At 40.8% G+C, this 26,442-nt stretch overlaps 1 protein-coding gene across 8 annotated transcripts in view; it reads left to right on the forward strand.

Moving 5' to 3' along the window:
• The first annotated feature begins 3,421 nt into the window (after nucleotides 1-3,421).
• Nucleotides 3,422-26,442, forward strand: part of LOC119735714 (tyrosine kinase receptor Cad96Ca-like) — a 29,010-nt gene continuing 5,989 nt past the window's right edge. The window contains exons 1-13 of one of the 8 annotated variants that reach the window (XM_038209602.1): nucleotides 3,422-3,821; nucleotides 7,804-7,917; nucleotides 9,628-9,750; nucleotides 15,048-15,167; nucleotides 17,256-17,369; nucleotides 19,025-19,138; nucleotides 19,733-19,849; nucleotides 20,112-20,228; nucleotides 21,187-21,362; nucleotides 22,169-22,370; nucleotides 23,521-23,631; nucleotides 24,041-24,234; nucleotides 25,224-25,346. In XM_038209602.1, coding sequence (XP_038065530.1) covers nucleotides 3,767-3,821; nucleotides 7,804-7,917; nucleotides 9,628-9,750; nucleotides 15,048-15,167; nucleotides 17,256-17,369; nucleotides 19,025-19,138; nucleotides 19,733-19,849; nucleotides 20,112-20,228; nucleotides 21,187-21,362; nucleotides 22,169-22,370; nucleotides 23,521-23,631; nucleotides 24,041-24,234; nucleotides 25,224-25,346 — 1,680 coding nt within the window. In that variant the 5' untranslated portion in view covers nucleotides 3,422-3,766. The remainder of the gene's footprint in view (nucleotides 3,822-7,803; nucleotides 7,918-9,627; nucleotides 9,751-15,047; nucleotides 15,168-17,255; nucleotides 17,370-19,024; nucleotides 19,139-19,732; nucleotides 19,850-20,111; nucleotides 20,229-21,186; nucleotides 21,363-22,168; nucleotides 22,371-23,520; nucleotides 23,632-24,040; nucleotides 24,235-25,223; nucleotides 25,347-26,442) is intronic. The other 7 variants (XM_038209603.1, XM_038209604.1, XM_038209608.1 and 4 more) reach the window with 7 other exon arrangements.

Below are 26,442 nucleotides of genomic sequence, written 5' to 3' on the forward strand. Positions count from 1 at the left end.
CATTATCATTTTCAAATTTCTCGCGGTGAAGGCTGCCTGGTTCCCGCCCTACAATCAATATCGATAACGCACGGACCGGTAGCTAGTCTGCATGCTCGCGCAAAAAGCGGGGAGGGATATGACATAGGCTACAAGTTGAAAATGTATTGAAAGATAAAACAATCGAATTTGTTATAGAGCACAGTAACGCAACTTTAAAGTTTTCATCGCGGTGATAATTTTTGAGCTTTTTGTTAGCATGGCTATTGGTGGAGCAGAATCGTGCAAATGGCGATACGAGCACTAAATTCGGCACAATGAGTCTAGGGTATACTTCACAAATCTGCCCGATTGGCCACTTGAAAATCCAAGATGGCGGCCATTTTTTAAGATGGCCGCCAAAATGACCCCTATAGGGTGCAACACTGCAAATAATTTCCCATAGACACTAGTGCTAAATGCCCTTACTTCAAAATTCTTTTAAAAATACTCAGAACTCTCACAGGTATTCAGGCTGAACAGAAAAATGATGATCAACATGTCATCTTTCATTTTCTTTTCATTTTTTGGCGGGTTGACCATTGACTTTTCGAGATATTCTCACCCAAAGAAGACGACCCCTATTTTCCCCAAGGCGGAAAAGTAGCCATCTTGAAAAACGATCCCTCCACAACATGGCAAAATAGCGCCACTTTCGAGCCCAATAGCATCCAAAATGTTCAGAATTGGCGGGCCAGAGGTTCATTACCATATCTCTTCAATTCCCCAATTTCACGGCGCTCAGAACTCTCTAATATAGAATATTTTGAGGGTATAACTTTTATTCATGAGCTCGGCGGATGGATTCAGGCCTATTTACCGGTGTGCACCCCTTAGAACTATTTTTCTCATAAAAATGCTTCTATGTGGTCGATTTGGAGGATCCTGGTATCAATATAGGCATGTCAGTGCCTCCTATGTTGCATCGCCATAGGCCACCACCTTATCTGTATAGTCCTTAAAAGACTCATGCAAGGTCTTTTTTTTTAAATGCAACCCTTGAAAATGCACCTTTGTGTCCCATTTAATATTATTTGAAATTTTCGTTTCACCATTTTCAAGGGTAAAATGATTTTGGTGCCTTTTTTTTAATGCAAATTTCCATAATTATTCATGAGCAAAATTGTGAGTCATTATTCCGGGCTACTTAAAAACGTCATGTTATACAGCTATTTCAGCACATAAAGTTGCTGTTGGGTGTTTTGCTGTCGTAAATTTTCTTTTTTTTGGGGGGGGGGGGTGATCCGCTGTCGTGTCAGCATATGGCACCAAGTCAATGAGCAAACCTTTAATGTTTTCAATGAGCGAATTTTGAGTTCGCAATTAGAACACCGAAAAACAGGCGCGTTCGACGGGGGGGGGGGGGGGGGGGGGGCTTTAGCCACCCAAAAAATTGTGTTTATAGCCCCACCCCCAAAAAAAAATTCATTACAAAAATGGCAGTAGCCAATTTTAGAAGTCTCTGTCACTTGCGAATCATGTCTCACCCCCCCCAAAAAAAAAAACAGTTATGAGAAGGGGCATTTGTACATAATGTAGTGTGCTTGATTGTAGGATTTTATCTGCGCTCCCCATTGATGATGTAATACGAGCCCCCTCCCCCCCCCTTACCCACCTATTGATTTTCGGTGTCCGTATAGAAAAAAAGGTCTACATGTACATTTCAGCACGCCTCCCAGCAAAAATTTCTTGATCCACCCCTGGTAGCCCCCCCCCCCTCCCATATAGGCTCTTGAACCACGCCTGCAGAAACCCCTAAACTTGCCCTGTTGAAATGACATCACAGCAACAGCACCCTCAGTTGTCCGGAAAAGCTTGGAGAATTAGAAAATGAAGTTCACTCAAAATTAAAGGAAATGTACATCACTGGCTTTTGCTGTAATTTTCAGAAATAAACTATTTGAAGAGTTAGTATAACAGATCAAATATTGTTACACTCACATGTGTGAAGTTTTGTGTTCGAAAATGCTGGAAAAACCAAGAAAACAAAAATGTTCAAGTAGTCTGGTTCCCTTACTCCACTAAAGATAAATGGATCAATTTATAGATGCCGGAAAATTGTAAGGTAAGGGAACCAGTCTAGCTGACCTGCACCTGTTCATGAACATGTGACCAATAGCAAACAAAGTTTGGACTGAAAAAGGGTAAATTTGGAGCAGTAGTTGCAAAAATAGTTAGGTTTTTTCCAACGCTGGTCGGCCGACCACCATTGGAAATGTATACAGAAATACTATTTTCTTGAAAATGACTTCACACCAGGTGCCATAATTTTACAGGATGCTTAAGACTTCATTTACCAACATCCTTGTAAGGTATTTCGTAAAAACTGTTCGATGTTTGCAAATGTTGTATATTCCCTTTAATCAAAAAGGGATGCCAGATAATTTCCTTACATGTATAGGAGTAACAACGAGTTGCACAAAAAGGTGGTCCCAAGAAAAAGTTATTAAATGACCATTTAAATTTAGGACGAATTTCATCCGGATGCCGGATGCTATGGGTGCCCCCCCCCCTCTTTGTCATCTAGCCTCTCCCCCTTCTCACTCGCCCCACCCTCCTATTGTAAGAACGCTGGCTACGCCGCTAGTAATAACACCTAAGATACCAGAAGTACAAGGCCGTTGCCTGTCCTCATATTTAACTCGTGTGTGCGGTCTTATTAAGCTCACGCCATAAAGTTGGATATGATAACATTTATATCCAAATAATTCTAACTCCAGGGGTGGCTAAGGGTGCACGCCTGTAAATAGACCAAAAATCCGTCCGCCGAGCTCATAAATAAAAGTTATACCCTCAAAATATTCTATATTAGAGAGTTCTGAGAACCATGGAATTGGGGAATTGAAGACATGTGGCACTGAACCTCTGGCCTGGACTTGGAGCTTCCAATTCTGAGCATTTTGGATGCAATCTGGCCCGAAAGTGGCGCTATTTAGCCATGTTGTGGAGGGATTCTTTTTCAAAATGGCTACTTTTCCAGTTCGGGAAACATCATTCGTTTTAGGGGTGTTCTTATTTGGGTGAGAATATCTCAAAAAGTCAATGGTCAACCCACCCAAAATTGAAAAGAAAATGAAAGATGACATGTTGATCATCATTTGTCTGTGCAGCTTGAATACCTGTGAGAGTTCTGAGTATTTTTAAATGAATTTTGAAGTATGGACATTTAGCACTAGTGTCTATGGGAATTTATTTGCAGGCGCGCACCCCTAAAGCCAATAATGTCAAGAATAGCGCCCCCATTGAGCAGCTGCACTCCAGTAAGTACGTATTGGAATCACACAAAGAAAGCAAGGTCGCGCCAGGCAGCACGAGTCATTGCGTCACGACGAACACACCCAAAGTTATGCATAATTCATAACTCATGGCGCAAAGGTACAATGGGCTTACCCATGCGTATCAAAGTTGGATAGCCGTGTTAGGCAGAGGAGTCTTTAACCCTATGTAAACATGCAAGTCAAATAGGATTTTTTTTCCTGTGCCAAATGTATGTATCTTGTAGTTGTACAGACGGAAACAGCGAAGTTGAGTAGCCGCAAGTAGTGTTAATTACTGACACTTGGCGATGTCATTTCAAGATCGTATTGTCGTGGATTCCTTGTATTGTTGATCTGCTTATACACCTGTCCAAACCGCTAGTATTTGTGGCAGGTGGTACTTTAGAAGTTCGACAATTGACTCGATACTTCCGGCGAAAGCTATTTGGAACTTTCCCACTTGTGCTTTGGACCACACGATACGTACGAGGATGGCGATTTGGATTATATTGTGGTTCTTTATGCTTTTTGTAGCGGTTCCTTCAGGTGAGTTTGATGTAAGAGATGATCTGATTGGGCTTCATTCCATGCGATCATTTATTTTGATTTATAGCTTCATGATGGGCAGCGTAAAGTAGTCCCTCGATCTAGATTGGTACACTGCAAAAACTGCAGTGTTAAATTTACACTGTTGGTATATATATATAGGACCATCTGGTGTTTAATTTTACTGGTGTTGTCCTATATAGATACCGAATGGTGTTAAATTAGCACTACAGTTTTTTCAGTGTATTATTCCTTTAATATCCTCCATCGTCGTGTACATATGCATGCAATTAAACTTTAGGCAGGGATGTATATTTGCAATGCACGTACATTTCTACATCTACATCTACGCAGGTACCATAGGCGTAGCCAGCGGGGGAGGGGGGGGGGGGGGGGTAAGGGGGTATTCCCCCTCCCCCAATATTTTGTAAAGACTGCCATTTTCCATTCAAGTGCCCTTTTTTTTAACGGGCTTACCGCCAATAATTTGTAAAGAGTGCCTTTTTTTACGAAGTGCCTTTTTCTGAACAAGTGCCCTTTTCAAAAAAGAAGTGGTACCCTTTTTTGTGGAATCTGCCGTTTTGGGTGCCTTTATCAGAATTTCGCACATATACTCGCCCTGGAAAGCACCATATATTGGCCCTTTGTGTGCATAATTGTCGGTTTTGAACAGCGCCCCATCGACAGATGGTACAAGCCTCTAAATTTAGAAATGACGGCCATTTTCATCAAATGGTAAAAAAAATACCCCAGTGTGTCCACATGTGTATGAAATATGGTCATCGTTATGGCAGTAGACCTACTTTGTGCACGCGTTGGTATACTGTGTTGACCAAGTTTTATATACATGTACTTGCATGTGGACAAACTGGTTTTGGACCGTTTCTCTGTTAATGGCCGTCATTTCTTAGTGAAGGCTAGTTTGCAATGCCATCTTCACAATATCCCACAAAGACCTTTTAGTTAAGAGCATACATAAAACAATTCAATGCGTCTCCCCAGTTTTGAGAAATCTGCGTCTGAAAAAGAGCAATACAATTTGGGGGACCACTCAACAACTTGTGAACGCCTCCAGTCAAAATGAAGGCCAAAACGTAATTGAACGAAAGCACCTGAATCGTGGCTCCCTGCTGTGCATTATTATGCCCGCGGTTCTTGGTAACCAGTGATGGAACCGCTCCCATGGCCCCGATTCCAAAATGGTCGACTGGAGCTTTCCAATCTGCATTCGAGTGAAGTTATGGTTGAATGATCATTATAGCTATTGTCCTCGCTTGAACTGGTATCATGTTGTACCGCCAATTGTCCCGATGACGTCATCTGCAGGTACGCTAATTCCGTCGAGAGTTGCACGATCATAATGCAGTGTGAGTAAAAAAAAACAAAAAAACCGGAACCCCAACACTCAAAATATACAGTATTTCATATTTTAAAAAAATGTGGCACCAAAATATTAATGACTGAAAAAAGCTAATTCATAAGCTACTTTTAGATGAACAAATTACTGAAATTGCTCAATCCGCTCAAAGAACATCTTTATTTAATCACAATGACCCTATAACCTGTCTCGTCCAAAAAAAAGCAACTTATTGTGTGTTTTGACTGTTTGAAACAACAAAGAAAATGACACAGAATACTTGTTTCAACAACTTTCACCAACTGTAGTACACAATATCTTTATTAACGACCCTGGTTAGGCAAACAATATGATTTATAAAATCTACTCTTTTTTATTTTTAAAGATGGGCCTTCAAAGGGACTTTGTTGAATATTTTTAACGTTTAAACCGAGATTTTATCACTGATGGTGTTTGAAGACAATTGCGACGACGACGATTCTTGAGACCACAATTTTTTTGGACGAGACAGGTTTTAGGGTCATTGTGTTTAAATGGTGATAATTTTTAACGGATTGACCAATTTCAGTCATTTATTTTTCATCTAAAAGTAGCTTCTGAAATTGGCTTTCCAGTCATTATTATTTTGGCGCTACATATATTTTTTTAAACATGAAATATATGTGTTGAGGGTGTGGTTTCCGCTTTTTTGAATCACCCTGTAGTTGAACACAACTTCGGTATCCCGCGATTGTAATGGCTCCCACGCCGATGCAAACGAGCTCCACATATAGACTGTAATATTCCTACTCCCACGTCCAATTTCACGATTGGCCGAGCAAGCTTGCCATTTCTATTGTTAGGAGGCACGTAGAAAAATAAATCTATTTGTGAAAATAACGATGAAGTGAAATGAAAGGTTAGAGATTTATGGTCCATGGGAAATGAAGTGCAAGTAGAGGTTGTGATTGTTCCCTGCATGTTCAATCTTTAGAGAGTAAATATTTGGCGGATGGAAAGGGTGAAGTTTTAAATGAGATTACTGGTTTGAAAGCGAATATTGTGGATAATGTTTTAGAATGATGGGCTGTTCAAGCAGCAGTTACTTTTGTGTGGCGATTATGCTTAAAAATAACCAGAATATATCTCTATAGTATTCCTCATATATAGGTTAAAATATTTCGTACGTCGGTTTCAAGTTCTCCATAATTTCCGTTGACTGTTTGTTGTTTGTTTTTGGTTTTGATAATTATGTCAATTCGAATGGGCCTTATTCACGAGTCGGCCATATTGGATTGGGAGTGAGGTAAAATCTTCATTTTGGGACTTGTGTGGAGAAATGAAAGCAATGACGTTACTAATACCAGTCTGCTCTGATGAATAATTTAACATTTGTAATTAAACATACTTTAATGATTTAAGCCACATTGTAAAAAAAAAAATGAAAGTGAGGCTAAAATGAATAGTCTGGCACCATCCCACCACCATTTCACAATTTATGAAACACAATCATGGAACACGACAAAAATTACCAACTTGTGCATAAGGCCTATACCAGTAGCGTATCCAGCTTTTGATGTGGGGGGGGGGGGAACTGCGCATATCCGCGCCGAAATGTAGACATGTTTTTTCTCGGACACTGGCCCCCGTAAAATCAAGGGGGTGAGGGAGGGGGGGGGGGGGGGGGTGGGGGGTGGTGGGGGCTGGCACCCATCTTCCAAATAGGGCCGCTCTTTAAAACTGACCGTTTTTATGCATACTGGACATGCCGATTTTCATGGCGCATTGTAAAGGTTTTTCAGCATGGTTCTCTTTGTTTGGGTTGATGTCATAACTCTGTAACCATGTAAATACTCACTAAAAAAAGAAGAAGATCAAAACAATCGCCCCCCCCCCCCTCATACGCCACTGTATAGAAAACATGTGCAGGCGTGTTGCCAACCAGTCACCCAGTTTGCCAGTGTCTGAGTTAAGAGCCATTTTGTTGTGATAGCAGCTATTTTGTTGTGAATTCCAGTGATGGAGTTTCGGCGTAGAGGAGATATAAATTGAATATGCAAATTATTTCGTATAAGCACAGTGTGGGGGTTTGCCAGCAAAAAAAAAATATCACAACCCGGGTGGGATACGAACCAACGACCCCCTGTTTACTATAGTGTAGACGTCTAACTGCTCAACCAAGTTGCGCAGGTCTACTTTCGAATCGGAATGTGAAGCAACTGCGTATATTAATACTTTTAGTGTTTTTCCCAATAGGGGCGATATAAATTTGTAATGTGTGATTTTCCTTTTACCGATGTAGGCAGAGTCGTGGGTTCGAGTCATATACGAGCAAGCTTGTGATTATGATTTCATAGGCTGAGCGTGTACATAATTATTTCTTTTCGTCTCTGACATCCATGTCTCGCGTCGAGCAAAAAAAAGGGGGAAAAAGAAGCAAACTACAGCAACTCCAGTCAACTTTGTTTCAGCCAAAAGAACTTTGTGTTATTGTCAACACACTATACCCAAGGGTCGTTACGAATGACTGCAACAATTTTGCTCCAAAGTGTCTCAAATAATTATGTCGAGCTCGATTCAAAACAACGCCAATATTTGTTGTAGTATTGATGACAGTTGTATTTTGTTTTTATTTGTATGCCACAGTACGTGCTCAATCTTGTATGACCGATACGTGCATGAACGGTGGAACATGCATGGACGGAATGGGAGGTGTTGTGTGCACGTGCGCTATGGGATGGACCGGGCAGAATTGCGAAGGTAGGCCCTATATACAGCATACACAATAACGATGCCATTGTCACAAATCAAATCCGGATCCTGTTTGTCAGTGCTTGATCTAACCCCTTTCCAGGTCAAACATGACACTTTTTCATGTCAAAAATGGGACTTTCCGTGTCATTTTGACCCGGTAACAATGGCAAAAAGTGTCATTTTGACTCGGAAGAGGGTCAGGCTAAATAGAACCCTGACTCTAGGTCAATCTGACCAGGGACTTTTTAGGGTATATGGACTTGTTTTGTTTGCCTCATAAAAAATCGACTGAACTGAACTGAATAATTCAATGTTAAGTTATATTTCTAAGTCGTGATTTCATCAAGTAACATTACTCATTACTCATCAAGTAACATTAACATGCCCGAACAAAATAACAAACATGGAACCAAGTTAACATGCTCATCATAAAAAAAAGATTGCATTTATTTATTATTTATTGAAAAAGACAATTGCACTCTCATTTGGAAGCCTGCAACGTTGCCAAATCAGATATAGAGATGGGGTAAACAAGGGAAAGATTACTGGGAACAATTCAGGTGGGGAAGAGAGCGGACTGAAATTCCTTAGAGGGATTCGGACACCGCTCATAAACAGGGAAAACGCGGAGGTAGGCCTATACCACTGTGGCAAATAATTTCCTAGATGCTAATACAGCTCATAAAGTGGCTAAACACGGGAAATATTGGCTTGACAAAAACAGCTAACCAACCAAACTGCCATGCAATGCAAATACACGTGACTGGTTCACTGTGATCGTTTGATAATCACATATTGCTGATCTCTATGTAAAAACAAAATTCGGTATTGCTCGTTGGCCATAAAGCCTTAAAGTACACCATTTTGTCTGAACAGAAAATGTATATATGTTTTGTTGACATTTAATTTTTTTTTTATTACAATCACAAAATAGTACGTTGAGTAAACAAAAGTGTACATGCCAGTTGAATAAGATATTGTTTTATATTGTTCTCGGAGTAGTACCGGTGTCATATAAAAATCGGGCTCGAATGAAAATCGGACTCTTTATCTCTTTTATTGGTTAAACCCTCTCACGTGACCGGTCCCTCTCCTAATTATCTATACATGAGCATGCGCAATACTACCAATGAGTTCGTATTTCTTAAAACCTAAATTCATGCAACACCGGTAATATGGTGGACGGTCACTTCACTTCTAACAGCTAGCCAATGGGATATCCAAATGTATTTACATGTACACGGGGATCAGTGGTACAAACGACGGTGTATTCACAAAACAAGGCATCCAAATATTGACCAATCAACAGCTAAGTCCACATTTCTGCTTGGAATGACGTCACAGTTTTTAAAGTCGACTCCAATTGGCTGGCGCGCCGGCTCACATAAAAATGTGCATGTTAGGATATATCAGACGATCGACCGTGGTTAGCTGGAATAGCTGCACACGTGTCACAATTGCTTTGTAATATTTTCAGCTTTACAGCCCAATGGATGGAGTATCTAAGCAGATAAGTTTTGTTAACGACTTAATGTCTTAACAAATCTCAGCTGAGTACCAGTCAAAAGCAAGTAGTATCTAATGACATTTTGCCTGGTTACCCTGCGCTTTGCATCTCCGTGAAATGGGTCCCTCTGTACTATATTTTTTTCTATTGACCGGTGTATATTTGTTGTGAACGATAACGCGTCTCTTGATGGATTCTTCCCTGTTTAGATGCAATGCCAGATGCATGTTCAAACACCCCGTGCCAAAATAACGGTAGCTGTATGCCAGTGATGGGTATGATGATGTACGAATGTATGTGTGCGGCTGGCTTCTCAGGAAGGGATTGCGAGAGTAAGTACATTTGCAGATTTATGCTGGTCCCCGAGGGCCGGCCCAGTGTCCTCTTTTGCCTGTCTCTCTGACTGCCTGTCTGACTGGGGCCGTATCATAAGTCCGATGCCTCATAATTTCGGACTTATGAGGCGTCGGACTTATGAGGCATTACATTTATTTATTCCGCCTCATAGGTCCGACGCCTCATAGGTCCGACGCCTCATAAGTCCGACGCCTCATAGGTCCGACGTCGGAAAAAAACGAGGCGTTGGACCTATAAGCCGTCGGAGCTATGGACCGCACCAGAGAAGGTTCAAAATGTCCGACAAGGCAAGAACGAGATAAAAAAAAAAAATTACGATTTTAAAGTCCTCTAGGTTGTTTACTTACGAACGGCTCACTGTGCATATAGCATGAACTAACTGACCGCAGATCAGTCCGCCAGCGCACAGTTTTTGGCGCAAGGGGTGATGCTACGGACGTAAATCTGGGAGGGGGGGGGGCTGGTGCATCCCTTTATGTCAATGTTTAATCGCTAACTCTAACAATTAGAGGCGCTAACAGTCTGACATTTAACGCAATGTTTGTATTAATTAATAATGGCTGTCGGACATCATGAGGCGTCGGACTTATGAGGCGTCGGACTTATGGACAGAAATAAAAGTAAGTTTACTTGTCGGACCTACGTGGCGTCGGAGCCATGGCGTCGGACTAAATGAGGCGTCGGAACTATGAGGCGTCGTACGTCGGACTTAAGAGCGGACACCGTCTGGCTGACTGACTGACTCTCCGGCTGAAATTTCGATTCTCATCAAATCAGGTCTTATAATTTTCCCTTTTTCGGATATACCAAAATAAAGTACACACTGCATAGACGTGATTTGGTCTGGTGGTTATCGGCGGAAGGATATACAGGCGTGGGCTGTGGGCATCCATTCAGCACTCCAGTCTCAAGGGGGTCCGCTCATAAGTCCGACGCCTCATAAGTCCGACGCCTCATAAGTCCGACAAAATCGCATCCCCAAACAAATAAAGGCCCATAAGTCCGACGCCTCATAGGTCCGACGCCTCATAAGTCCGACGCCTCATAGCTCCGACGCCTCATAGCTCCGACGCCTCGTAAGTCCGACAAATTAAACGTCTCGTTTTTCCGTTGTCGGACTTATGAGGCGTCGGACTTATGAGGCGTCGGATCTATGAGGCGGAATAAATAAATTTTAAGCCTCGTAAGTCCGACGCCTCATAAGTCCGAAATTTCGGACTTATGAGGCGTCGGACCTATGAGGCGTCGGACTTATGATACGGCCCCGTCTCAAGAACTATTGAGTTTCAAGAAAATGATTCTGCCTTTTAACTTTCCGCTGTTGGCGTTAGACTATCCCGGATATCCACGCCCGCATATACCATCTAACACAAACATTGACCCCAAACCTCGTGCCTTCTAATTTCCGCCGTCGGCTTTGACACTATGTTTTGACATGCGTCATTCAATCAATACATCCATCAAATTGTTTTCACAGCGGATCAATATTTCCTGCAAAACTGGATTGGACCTTGCGAAAGGTAGTTAGCGATAATGAATGGAAAAGATAAAGACAAGTGCAATGAATTGTGAATGTGGCTTATGATTGGCCTTCAGTTTTGCTCGGGTAAAGTAAAGCAATTTGTTCCGACGGTTTGTCAATGGTAGAAGTTAATTTCGAGGGCGATTAATGCATAATTACCATAACGAACAAGTCTAGTTTTTTTCCGTCGGGCATTATGCTAAAAAGTAATATACAAGGCATGTACAACATTTGCTTTTGCTGTAATTTTCAGAAATTGATGGATTGAGGGAGGGTAGTTTGTTATACCAAATATCGTTTAAAGGGAATGTACATTATTTGCTTTTGCTGTATGATTTTCAGAAATGAACTATTTGAGGGGTTAGTATAATAGATCAAAATAATATTGTTTAACTGACAAGTTTGAAGTTTTGTGTTTGAAAATGCTTGAAAAACCAAGAAAAACTAAAATGTTTAAGTAGTCTGGTTCCCTAAAGATAAAATGGATCAATTTATAGATGTCGGAAAATTGTAAGGTAAGGGAACCAGTCTAGCTGGCCTGTACCCGTTCATGAACATGTAACCAATAGCAAACCAAATTCGGACTGAAAAAAATTGCAAATTTGGAGCAGTAGTTGGAAAATAGTTAGGTTTTTCCAACGGTGGTCGGCCGACCACCGTTGGAAATGAATACAAAAATACCATTTTCTTGATAATGACTTGACACCAGGTGCCATAATTTTACAGGATGCTTTAGACTGTCATTTACCAACATCCTAATAAAGTATTTCGTAAAAACTTGGTAGTTTTATTTTTCGATGTTTGCAAATGTTGTTTATTCCCTTTAACTGACCTGCTTAAATTTTTGTGTTCATGGATGCTGGGGAAAAAGGGCTATTTTTGTAGTCTGGTTCCCTGATCCGACGTTTAAAACGAAACGGAACAAATTACGTCAGGGAACTGTCAGGTTAGGGAACTAGACTGGTAGGCTTGCACATGTTCTCGGATGTGTAACCGATTGCAAACAACATGTGGACTAACTAAATTTGGTGACCTGCGGGCAGAATTTGAAATAAAGCCAGTTTTTCCCCCACCGATACTAAGCCAACCATCGTTGGAAAACGATACGAAAATGCCACTTCTCTTGAAAATAACAGCACACCAGGTGTAAATATTTCACAGGATACCTGAGACTATTACGAATTATACTCAAGTAAGGTATTACGTAATAATTTGGTAGTCTTGTTTTTGCTGTTTGCTTTTGTTGCATATCACCTTTAAGCTATCTACGGCATAATGGCCGTGCCTTGGATCAGTGCGTGATGCGCGCAATTCTCGTCTCAGATTTCGAAGCTTCGTGTTTCATGTAGAACTATTCTCCCTTCATTAATTTGATTTCATAATGAGATGATGCACACGCTCCAAACCCATGCGAAAACATAGGGAAACACCCGTCACCCGTCACCCAAGTTATAGATTCAACCGCTAAATTATGTACATGTATTATTGTTTACCATATGCATTCCGTATGTACCATGTACTCACTCATGCAGTGCAGGGGCGCCAGCTTCAGAGGGGCGTATGTGAGTTTATACAACACCTGAATAAATCCCCGTCATCTGATTGGTGAATTGTAGATCACGTGACATATTATTATTCGGTATAATGCACGGTGCGACCATGCGTTATACCCATGCGTTATACCGTTTCACTTTGCGCTTGTTCCATGACGCGGTATTTGCGTGCAAAATGCATGCTGGTGTGCGCGTTCAGCGTAGCGCGTATTGTTCCAAAGAGCCAGCGATACAGCGTTGGGTTCAAACATTTTCGTGAAGGGGTAGTTCAACATCTTTAAAATCAAAATAAATTGTAGCTTATAATTTACCAATCAAATGACGAGAATTTATTCAGGTGTTGTATAAAACAAATAACGAATGTTTTACGTTCTTGCGATGGAAAGAATAATTTCATTCGGTGACAGATTGAATGTTCTATTCCACTCGGCTTCGCCTCGTGGAATAGAACATTCAATCTGTCACCTCATGAAATTATTCTTACCATCGCACTCACAAACATTCGTTATTTGTATAATAACGCATGCGTGGTTCCGTCGGACATTGGCTGGGCAGCGTTTTTTTTCCTTGGAGAGTTGGGGCCAAGTCATGCGCATAATTCAGTTTTTGAAATCATTGCGAGACACTTAGGTTCTTGTTCTCTTTTCCCCTTAAATTAAAATTATCTCAACAATAAATTTATGGAGGAAATGAGCAGCGACGACGTGGATTCGAACCAGGGATCTTTGTATCCATAACTCATCTCGCTATCCAATAGGCTACTGTGTGGTAGCTCGACGACGACCGTACTTTAAAATGCTTTAATGTAACTGGTTGACTAAATAACAACAATGTTCTTGATATCATTGTTCTCATGAATAAACATACTGGCCCGATCGAACGAATTATTGATACTTAATTGTCCCTACCGTCCTGTTAATGAAGCTCATAAATTAGCCGAATTAAGTCTCATTAATGCACATGGAACTTCTGAACAGAAAACAATGTATCTCCGATATATTCAGAGTTTTTGTTACAACTCGCACGTTGGCTGATAGCGTTTATCAGAGCAAATTATATCCACACTCAACTCAAATTGTCCCAAGTCAGCCAACGCTGGTGCCGTTGCGATTGAACTGTCATTACCTGACATAACTGAAGCGAGGAAATAATAAAGACAAAGTGATCTCGCACCTGCTGTTTATAGAAAAACGCTGTCAGGAATAAAATCAGTGGTTGTGTTACAGCTGAAGGAGTCCGCTACTGAAGACACTGAGCGATTTGACAGCCTTCTCCATCAACTGAATATATTAAAGATATAGTCCATCATTTGTAATTTGTGCATTTTGTTCGTTTGAAGCAACAAAATGCTCAAAATCTAAAGAAGGGTGCTGAACAACTAACCTGATGAAGTTTCAGCTCAGCTTCAGCTGTATATTCTGAGCAAAACAGCAGTCTAGGATCTAAATTTCAAATCAAAAATTGCTGAATAATAGTTTGAGACGCATTCTCACTGAGCCGATTGCAGCTACGGCGATGTCGCGCACTGATCCGACGAATTATAGCAACCGTGCGCGCGTGTGCGTCGTGCAAATGGTTGCGGCGCGCTTCGCCGAATAACAAAGAAGCACCGTTGGAAAGGCCTTCTTTCGTTGATTACTTCAAAATGACAGCTTCCCAGAAAGAATAATTTCACAGGGAGCTTAGTCCCCTTACTATCTTTCAACCAAGTATGTTTTCGAACAATAATTACGCCAGTTACTTTTCGGATAGCTGCAAAATAATGATGGACGATATAGCTTTAAGCAAAATACCTCTCGTGCGCACCAAGCACCCATTTCCAAATTGGAAATCCAAAGAACTTAATTTGCTGAAACTACCATGAAATTAAAAATAGTGCTCTGTCTCAGGTGTCAGTTCAAAAATGAAAATCTTGGTCTCGCAATCCTAACGGTCCCAGTGTCCTCAGAAAACGATATATCAACAATACATTTGAATAAAAACGACACCAGGCCAACTTCGCCAAAAGTTTTGGGCCAATGTTTTTAAATCAATGATTCTCAGTCATGCCGCAGGGGTTAAAACAAGGTGTCAATGGAGAGTCCGTTAATTAACACAGTCACAATGACAGTGATTAGCGGTTGTACTATCAAACATAAGTTTATTGTGATAACCATGTTGATAATATTCCACCAAATTCTTCCCGTTTCACCAACAGTGGATGCATGCGGCAACCCGAACCGATGTCACAATGGTGGAACGTGCATGCGAGAGGATTCAGGGAACATGTACGAGTGTATCTGCCCGCCGGGCTTCGATCCGGGCACCGACTGTTCAGGTGAGTTCACTGCGTATGACATAATGAACCTCTATGCACAGTCCGTAAGAAGGCGGGAAATGAATGGAATGAGCTTGCCTCTGGACGTATTTTAACCAATCACATCACCCTAGGCTAACATGAATATTTATCAGGCTGTGTGGATGGAAGGCACTTATGTTCGCGTAGTGTTTGCCCTTCAATTAAACTTATCCCAACCAACAAACATATTTGATGAAAATGGACATAGGTTGGAACCACAAATCTTGCGATCCATAGTTCATTCCACTAGCTAGGCCACTGTGGCAGCTATGACTGTACATGCATGACTGAGTAATAGCAATGGTGTGACCTCGTTGTTATTTCTGATGAATAAGTATCGAACTAGCTGAATAATCAGGATCCATTGACGATGTGTGCTGCTGATAAGAACACCGCCCTACGGACGGATTTAAGGCATACATTTAGGATCATTTCATTTATCCCCAAAGTACTACCGAATTATCTTACTTGGATTAAAGAAGGTAATGGCTAAAAGTCGGGGACGGATTTAGCTTTCAACGGGGTTGGAGTTGATATAAAGGGGGAAGGGGTATGGCTTCCCCCCAACATTTTTTGAAATCCCAAATGCTTTCTCCTGCATTTTAAGTAAAAAAAAAAAAAGAAACTTTAGCATTCCACTTGTATTTTTGCCCAGCAAGTCAATCACTTGAACATGGCCTTTTCGTAGGTTCACTTTGTGTCTTGTAATGCACCATTAGCAAGTATTGGGGACACTAAACAAAATGAAATCGCAACAAGGGTACTTGAACGATTGCAATCTGATCGACAATGACACACACTCAATGCTAAGCAAGCAAAAATAGGTTGATGTAGGTGCAGTCTTATATTGAACGAAGTGAAAGTCACGCATCACTGAGGGGTTACAACCGAGGTGTAATTTTACCTGTATTCTTTTCATCAAAGACACAATAGTACTAGTTTCATCAATCATTGATTGGGGTTTTTTTTTGGGGGGGGGGGGCGGGGGCAGTGGAAGGAAGGGGGAGTTTGTTTGTTTGTTTGTTTTTGTTTTGTTTTGTGCTCGTTGGGCTATTGTATTTTTTTAATTTTTTTTTTAGGGGGACGCGCCAGAGATTGTATGTGTGAATTGTAACTTGTTAAATAACATAATATTATATATTATACATGCTTCCAGACTTTAATGTTATAATAAGTAACTTTGGTTTAATATTGTGATCAACTTTAGGTCCTACTGTTAAACAGCGTGAGTCAAAAACGGAACCCAAACCCCCCCCAAAAATATATTTCATATTTCAAAAAATGTGTAGCCAAAGATATCACTGACTGGAAAGCCAATTTCATAAACTTCTTTTAGATGAAAAAAATACTGGAATTGCTGAATCTGTTCAAGAATATCACCATTTAAACGCAATGACCCTAAAACATGTTTCGTCCAAAAAGCAGTTTATTGTGTATTCTGACTGTTTGGAACAACAAAGAAAATGACACAGAATACTTGTTTCAAAACTGTCAACAACTGCAGTACAAAATATCTTTATTAACAGCCCCGGTTAGGCATTAAACAATATGATTTATTAAATCCACTTTTTGTTTTAAAGACGGGCCTTCAAAAGGACTTTGTTGAATATTTTTAACTTTTAAAATGAGATTTTATCGCTGTTGATTTTTGAAGACAATTGTGACGACGATTCATGAAATAGCATTTTTGGACGAAAGAGGTTTTAGGTTCATTGTGTTTAAATGGTGATATTCTTTGAACGAATTCAGCAATTTCAGTATTTTTTTTCATCTAAAAGTAGCTTATGAAATTGGCTTTCCAGTCAGTATTATATATGTTTGGTGCTAAATATTTGTTTTAATATGAAACATACTTTTGGGGGTTTGGGTTCCGCTTTTTTGACTCGCCCTGAAAAATTGTCCCACCATGTAGTGTACGCTAAGCAGAATTACCACACGATTGGTGCATATGAATAATTAATTAGCCAATAATTCCTAAACCATTTAAACTATCGTCGTGAAATTTCTTGGCTATGATTCTCATCAAAGTTTGTGGCATTTAAATCAGTCTTTTCATTGTACCTATAGATAATGTTTGTAACCCAAACCCCTGCCACAATGGCGGCACATGTATCCCAGATACCATCGGAAATTTCTATAACTGCTCCTGCTCCGCCGGTTTTAGTGGAGGGGTTTGCCAAAGTGAGTACATAGTTTTATGGAAGAAATAAAAAAGACATTATGTGTAAGATATAGGATAATCACGATTGTTACCTTTCTTGAAATGATTCAAACTACCAGTCACATTTAATTTGGACTTCACAAGGTCAACATCTAGGCTAGCCCCATAAATGTGGCCTTTTTACTGGACTGCCTCCGTAAACATAGGCTACACGTCCACATGTACAAAAATCGTGTCGACTTTGCCAAATTTTGATTTTCACATTTAGGCTTAGTTTGTAGGATTGTTTTGCTTTAGAAGCATACTCACCCACTTTATAGGCTAGTCAGAAAGTGCTGCCTTTTTCAGATGGCTAATTTTTGTGAAATTTCATGTTGAAATTTTGATACGCAAACGTGTAAAAATGAATCTGGAAATTTCACGAAAAATATACATCTGAAAAAGGTAGCACTTTCTGACTAGCCTATAAAGTGGGTGAGTATGCTTCTAAAGCAAAACAATCCTTCAAACTAAGCCTAAATGTGAAAATCAAAATTTGGCAAAGTCGACACGATTTTTGTACATGTGGACGTGTGGCCTATGTTTACGGAGGCAGTCCAGTAAATAGGCCACATTTATGGGGCTACATCTAGGCCTACTTATTATAATCAAATCATTACAAGTCATCAGAAATACTCAAAAGTCGCTCACAAGTCGTTCAGTCTCTGTAATGAAGTGACAAGCTGTAATTCCAATGAACTGTCAACACAAACACACAACCACTTCGCACTCTGTTTCTTATGACTTTACCCGACGTAACTGACTTCACAAGAAGTCAAGGTCTGTTTGGCCTGACACTTTTCCGGGTCAAGGTGGCAATTTTCAAGGTGAAAATGACACTTTTCCCGGGTGAAAGGACACTTTTCTGGGTCAAACTGATACGTCTCTGACTCATTTTCAAGGTCATTTCGACCGAGATTGTGTAATTTTGACCCGAAAAATGTTACCATGTTCCGGAAAGTGTAATTTTGACCTTGAAAAGTGTCATCATGACCCGGAAAAGAGTTCCTATGACACGGAAAAGTGTTTGGCCAAATAGAATTCGGACTCTAGGTGAAGTCTGACCAACACTGTTATAAGACTGGCTGCAACTCTTCTTAGGGTGCCCTTCTTCTGTGTAAGCAAGGGGAGTAATACATGTACCAGTGAATCGGGCAACGGGTTTAGGTTAATTTTACCCAAGCAAGGGTGAAAACTGCAACCACCCAAAATTGGGTTGTCCTTTACCGAATTGTTTGGTTTAGAATTTCTGTTCAATCCAACCAAAACTTGGGGTCATACAAGACCAAATTAAATTTAGTCTGGTATGCCCGCAAGTTTTAGTTGAATTTAACTGAAATTCAACCCAAACGATTGGGTAAAGGACAACCCAAACGATTGGGTAAAGGACAACCCAATTTTGGGTAGTTGCAGTTTTTACCCTTGCTTGGGTAAAATTAACCCAGGCAATTTTTCAGTGATGTACATGCATGTTGCCTGTAAGTGTGTGAAAAATGTTTTCTTGCCTTCTCTAAAAGGAAACGTTTTCTTTCATTTTTGTAATCGCTTGGTTTAAGCTAGGGGACAGAGTTGATGATGCTTTATTTGACGTACTTTTCTCCTTGATCTACCTAAAATTCTCACCTTTTTATTTTAGATTCAGACAGCCCTTGCATGCCTAACCCCTGCCAAAATGGCGGACAGTGCACGCCGCAAGGCAACTCGTATGACTGTATGTGCCAAAATGGCGCCACCGGTAATAACTGTCAAAGTAAGTAGCGTAGCACCACTGCGCCTCCTACAACACTGTCGATAAATACAAATGTTCATGTTCTATGTGCTTTCAGCATATACAGTTGGTGACAGTAAAGTTCTTCTTCCATCACAGTAGCCTGTCAGTGTGCTTGTTATGGTGAAAAGTCCTTGGAAAATGTTACCTTCTCGAAAACGACAATTTTCCCCGCTTATTCTTAATTAAAATGACGTAGCCTTGCAAGGGCGGATCCGGGGGGGGGGGGCAAAGGGGGCCATGCCCCCCCCCAAAAAAAACCGAAACTAATTTTTTTATTTTGTATGTGACATCGCAATAAAGGCTGGCAATGAGTACACCACCATCTTTTCCTCAAAAAAACATTGGTTAAAGTGGTCAGAAATTGCCTCAGATCGCACCACATAGCATCTAGAATCCAAAAAATTTTCCGGGCCCTTAAGCGGGCCCCGAACCCCACGCCGTAAATCTTTTGGACCCACTTTTTTGGGGGATCAAATTTTTTTTTGGCCCCCCCAAAAAATTGTGTCCTGGATCCGCCCTTGTAGCCTTGTTCTCTTTTACGATGTACCTAAACTTCTTACCTTTTTAAATTAGATTCAGCCAATGACCCTTGCATGTCCAACCCCTGCCAGAATGGCGGACAGTGCACGCCGCAAGGCAACTCGTATGACTGTACGTGCCAAAATGGCGCCACCGGTAATAACTGTCAAAGTAAGTAGCGTAGCACCCCTGCGCCTCCTACAACACTGTCGATAAATACAAATGTTCATGTTCGATGTGCTTTCAGCATATACAGTTGGTGACAGTAAAGTTCTTCTTCCATCACAGTAGCCTGTCAGTGTGCTTGTTATGGTGAAAAGTCCTTGGAAAATGTTACCTTCTCGAAAACGACAATTTTCCCCTCTTATAATTAAAATGACGTAGCCTTGTTCTCTTTTACGATGTACCTAAACTTCTTACCTTTTTAAATTAGATTCAGCCGATGACCCTTGCATGCCCAACCCCTGTCAGAATGGCGGACAGTGCACGAGGCAAGGCAACTCGTATGACTGTACGTGCCAAAATGGCGCAACGGGCAACAACTGTCAAAGTGAGTGGACTGTTTACCAACCCCCTCCCTCCTGCAAAACATGGGGACCGCTGCCGTAATTTATATTCCCAGGACAATTGGCGATTGAATAATTCAGTAGTTTCGATGGGGCCAGCATGTTTATTCATGAGATTAGAACAATGATATCAAGAGCATTGTTGTTATTTAGTCAACCAGTTACATTAAAGCATTTTAAAGTACGGTCGTCGTCAAACTACCACACAGTAGCCTAGTGGATAACGAGATGAGCTATGGATTCAAAGATCCCTGGTTCGAATCCACGTCGTGGCTGCTCTTTTTCATCGACTATTTTCTTCTCTAAATTTATCTTTGAGATAGATTTAATTGAAGGGTTGCACTGATTCAATTCAAAAACTGAATTATGCATGACTTTGCCCCCACAGCTCTCCCAGGAAAAAAATACGCCATTGATTGGATCACCTCTGCGCGCGCACATCATGATTGTTTATTTTTGAATCGCTGCTTATTAGCTTTGCGCGTGAACAGTGATTCAACACATGGTTGTCAATTTTTTTTACTCTTGTCTTACCACATAAAGCAAGCAAAATCGTCTATATATTGAGGGCAACTTTCAAGCATTTCAACTGCATACTGGGTTTTTAAATACTGAACAGTGATTTCCCTCTCTTTACTGATTTTGCCAGACACACCTTGGAATTCAGCAAAAATCGAAGCTCATCACCTCGGAATTGCACATTTTTGTGGCGGCCTATTCCCATTATAAAGGGGTCACGTTGGGAGACATCAACAATATGTGTCATTGTGACCCGGTTAAGTGTAAAAAAAGTATCAGGTCAAATATTTTCCGGGTTCCTGATCAAGTCTGACCCTGGACTTATAAGAGTGTACTCCAATACAAAAAAAGCATGCGAAATAAAAATGCAATATTTAGAAATTTTTGGAAGTGAAATCTAAACCATTTTTTTCTATACTTCAGACGCAGCTAATTCAAGCACCACGACAATCATTATTGTCGTGGTCGTTGTCGTCGTCGTCCTGATTGTCGTGCTGGTCATTGTCGTGGTTTGCATCGTCAAAAGGTCACGGCGCAAGCGCAGAGGTGGCCGGCCGTCTGCTGTCGAAGGAGGACATGGACAGGAGCTCACGAAAAAGGTATTCACGCAACAGTGATCAGAAAAGCATCTGCAGAAATATGCAGTACTTAAAATGCAATGTCTAAAAGAAAGAGGACAACAGCGCAAAATAATGTGTGAGAGAGACAACTTAAATCCTGTCATTTAGACACCCTGTAATTCTTGTAAGAATGTCGAACAATTTTTTTTTGTAAATATGCCAGACGTTATGTCGTATATTTCTTAATCAGCACGATTATGTCTTGTAAAAGCCAGTTTTAAATAATTATTTCATAATGCGAAAGCGAAATTCGCCGTAATTGAAATTGGTTGGGCACTTTGCGGCCTCGTAACGCAAAAACTTTGCACGTCGTCAAAAAAAAATCACGCTTGAAAGTGATATCCGACCAAGTTAATTCGAACACCGTTATAAAGGCACATAAGGTCATTCGCAGTTTTCCCCAAATGTTACCTGACGATTTGTTATCAAAAGCTTACCTGGATTAAAGATCGTACGTTCTGGTATCAACAATTAGTCCATTGACTGATACTAAACACCTCGTGAAATTATTCTGTCTTTAGAAGAAATCAAGAAAATTAGGCGATTTTCAACGATTAGTTCATTGACTTATTTGTGGAAAGAAAGAGTTCCATGGACGAAATCATGTTTTTAAACAAAAGGTTGTGCAAGGTTTTTCACTGTTTTCTCGAGAAGTGTGATATCCAGTGAGCTGACACTTCAACATGCTAGGTTTGGAACTTCCGTCTTTTGATTTTGAATGGACTGGCAAAAAGTGCAATCAAAAGAAACGATCCTATTGTAAATTGGCCTATTTTGATTTGCAGAAAAAGTCGAATGTTTATGGGATTGACAATCGTCAAGCATCGACCTCGGAGTCTAATGTGCCCTCCAAGGAGTTCCCGCGAGACAAACTGCACATGTTTGGTCAGATAGGCAGCGGTTCGTTTGCTGTGGTCTACAAGGCCAAGGCAGAGGGAATCGTCCGTAGGGGAACCAATACGACGGTGGCTGTCAAGATGTTGAAAGGTACGGCATTGCTGTAAGAATAGTGTAATTAAAGGGTCTATACATGACATGAATTTTACTTGGGGGCATATTTTGAGAAATTTTCGACTCCTCTTAAATGTATGAAAAGTATATAACATCCCTTTTGTTTAATCTTAGCAAAAGTGTACTTCGTTAAACATATAAAAATGTTCATGCTTTTCCTGACAAATGAGGGCGCTGTTGCCGTGACGTCATTTCAAGAAGGCACTGTTCAGTTTCGGGGTTTTCTGTTCAAATCGTGATCCCAAAATCATAATCATTGAAAACATTTATTGCAAAAGTTTGTTCATTGGCCTATACTGTAATGTACTGAAACAACTGGCAACGAATTACCAAAGAAAAAAACATTTACGACAACAAAATGTTCAGAATTTCTGGTAATTTTTTTTTGTGCTGAAATGGCTGTAACATTGAGGTTTCTGCTCACACTTTTGCTGGTAAAAATGAAAATTCGCCTAAGCATGAAAGCCAAAAAGGCATCAACATGACCTTAAATCTGGCCATATCAAAATTCAAAATAAGGTTAATCACAAAGATGCATTGACAGGGACTGCATTAAGAAATGTACATTACGTAGGCCCTTGATGAAGGCCCTGTGAGCTCTATTATGTTTAGATATACCTATCTGCCAATCAAACTAGGCGCATTGACCAATCAGATCACGTCTTTAGAACAGGTGACCATGGTAGCTCGGCCAAATTTCAGTCACATGTGCGAAATGTACACAAATCAAAGGTGGGCCGAGTTTATGGCCAAAATCCGGAGTGGTGTATTTTAATTGAACGCACGCTCGCTCGACAATGGTTGGATTGGTCTTGTCTCCAATTCGGTCCCCGCTTACCGAGGTTAGTCATACCGATGGTTGTATACCGCGCATCATGAGTTTAAGCAATGTCAGCAGGATTGAAGTATTTTGGAACGTTTGATCATTATCGTTCAAAAATTGAAACGTCCGCACACAGCGCTCCGCCAAAACGTACGTCATTACATGGGTCAGTGGCGCTTAATAATCGAACTTATCATATACTTTGCACACCGTACCTTCAAATGTGAAAACGTCAAAGCGCACATACCCTACATGTATTGCTTTCACAGAATATCTCCAATTGCTTTTCCTTTGCCGTTTCAGAATCTGCTACACCCAACGATCAGAGTGATTTCAAGAAAGAATTGCAACTGTATTCCATGCTGGACCAGCACCCCAATGTCCTGTCTATGCTCGGATGCTGCACTGATAAAGGTAGGCCTACATGTGAAAAAGTTGAATCTCCAATTTGATAAGTTTTGACAAGATTGAAAACAATATAGCTCTGATGACTGCAAATACGCTGTCAAGTGGCGTGAGTGAGTATGTTACCCACACAGTTAAATGAATCACATTGACTGTCATGCGAAGCGTCTATTTTAACTTGTGAATACGTGTACTATTTGAATGAATCTGTGTGTGAGAGCAGTTTTTCAAATTCCTTGTCCATCCCTGCGAATTCACCAACAGGTGGCATGCAGCCGAGATGCTTTTATAAAACTCATTTAAGACAAGATAAGTTTGCGGTAGCACCATGTGAATAAATCTCTTTTGTGAGTATGTGTGGTTCTGAAAAGAACCGGAGGGACTCAACGTTTTCATTTAAGTTGATGTCTTTCTACAGACCCGATGTACATAATCCTGGAGTACGTTCCCCATGGTAACCTGCAGACCTACCTACGACACATTCGGACGGGCATGGAACCCATCTACTTGAACAAGGCGGGGTTCAAGGAGAAGAAGGACCTGACACCGACTGAGATCCTGACTTTCGCATCTCAGGTGGTCAGGGGGATGGAGTACCTAGCATCGAAACAGGTGAGATCGCGTGCAGAACAAAGTAAATGGGGATAAATCAGTGTACAGTGCGCCACCAATACTTTTCCTTAATGTCGAGTAAACGTCACCGTGATGCTGTTTTAGTTCTCTGCGTCCAGCAGCTGTTCTTTTGGGTGAAAAAAAACCACATTTTGCCAAATCAGAACCGACAAGAAGCCGAGAACCGAGAATATGGAAATATTGACAAAATGCGAAAAATTTGGAAAAACTTAAAGTTAAAGTGACCAAGAAGGGAAAGGTTTTGGCCAGTTTTGCGTATATGTGTCTTTGGCCACGTGTCCAAGTTGTGTCCATTGACTGACTGGCTATGGTGGCTTCTTAGTGTTTCTGCAGTGTGAGTATTGCACACCTCTCCAGACATCTCAACCGCCTTGACTGTTGAAACTTTCTCAGGGAAATATCAGGGAAAACCCTGAAAACAATAAGACAAAAGAAAACTTCATTAATCTCCAGATGAAGACATTACAAGGTTCGCAAAGCTTATAAAAAGGGAAGAACACTGAATACAAAATGCATGCGAGAGTTAAGCTTGTTCATTATGTAATCCAAGTGATCACTCCAATCAAGTTTATTATTGAACATAACGCCAAGATATTTACATGTATGAAATTTATATGTTTGAACCCTTTCAACACAGATGTTATTGATCGCAGTGTTACTAGGCCCACTCTACGTTTTACCAAAGTCAAAGTCTTGGCAACGTACTGGGAACCCTCTATCAACTACAGCTCATGGTTCTCAACTGATTATTTCGCACCACTCAAAACTTTCCTTCAGTTTCTAAAATCCTGGCATACTTTTCTGATGACGAGTTCTCTTCAACGCAGATCCACTCTCAAACTGATCGCTCTACATGCCCACATGACGCGATAACTTATTTCAACCAAATCATGCTCCAAATTGATTTTTCCCTATGTATTTTCTTGAGTCCGTAGTCTGATGTATTTGATTCTCTTGTCTTCTCACAGTGTATCCACAGGGACTTGGCGACCCGTAACATCCTCCTTGGCGAGGGATTGATATGCAAGGTGTCCGACTTTGGACTGGCTCGAGACGTGGCCGAGAAAAGCCAGTACGAAATGCAATCACAGGTATACAACATTTATCATTCAGTACACGCACTTTAGAGGCCACCCTCTGGTGGCTGGATCTTACTAGGAATCAGGTTGGCGCAGGCGCGTACGCAGGGGGGGTGTTTTGGCTGTTAAACACCCCCCTTTGCCATGTAAAAATATGGAGGGAAAAGAGAGTTATGTGACCGAGCGCGGAACAATTACAAATTATGTGCATGTTCTCAACTTTAAGCTTTGAATACAGAAGACACTTTATAAGAGCAAGAGTATATAGGCCTATATGTATTTGAAACAAGTGAAACAAAATATCCCCTCATAATTTAAAAAACTTCTGCTAAAAAAAACAGAGGAAAGTGGCAAGGAAACGCCTCAGATTGCACCACAGAGCATCTACGATCCAAAATTTCCCGGGGCCCTTAAGCGGGCCCCGGACCCCACGCCGTAAGTGCTTCGCGCTCCGCGCTTGCATTGGTCCTCCGGCCAAATTAATCCCGGGACATACCGTTATTTAGTTTTACTGTTTTGGATTTCCTCAAAAACAAAAACAGTAAACGAACCATTGACCGTTTTCTCGTTTAACAGTTTTGTAAAAAACGGTCAAACGGTATTAAGTCACACACAAAAAATACTTTTTGTTGTTGTTTTTAATTGTAGAAAGCGTTAAACGGTTAGTTGCTTTATTTTTAGAGTGTTGTTTTACAAAATCATGACAATGACAAAACGGTCAATAGTCTTGCCGACCTTTTTTTTTTTATTTTAGGTTCGGCAATTAAGCAATGCACCGGAATGTTAATTAATGCGTCCTTGGGATCGAGTCATTGCCTGGGCCCCGCTCCTTACATTTCGTTCTCACGACAAAATTTGCGAATTGGCTATTGAAGAGCCGCGTCGACTTGAACCCCAGTTTCCTTCAAAATGTCTGCAACTTCATCAAATGTCTTATTACCATCCTGTTTCCATTGTGAAAAGTAATGTCCTCCCTTGAAGTTTTCCAGCGCCATTTTGCTTGGAACTCTTTAAGCCCCACCAACTTGACTGAATCGCATGAGAAAGGGGTCAGGGTCCGCGCCAGGAATCACATCACGCATTAATTATGCCGAGGTAACACTTCTTC

This window comes from Patiria miniata, unplaced genomic scaffold, assembly GCF_015706575.1.
Source record: "Patiria miniata isolate m_02_andy unplaced genomic scaffold, ASM1570657v1 HiC_scaffold_29, whole genome shotgun sequence".
NCBI lineage: Eukaryota > Metazoa > Echinodermata > Asteroidea > Valvatida > Asterinidae > Patiria > Patiria miniata.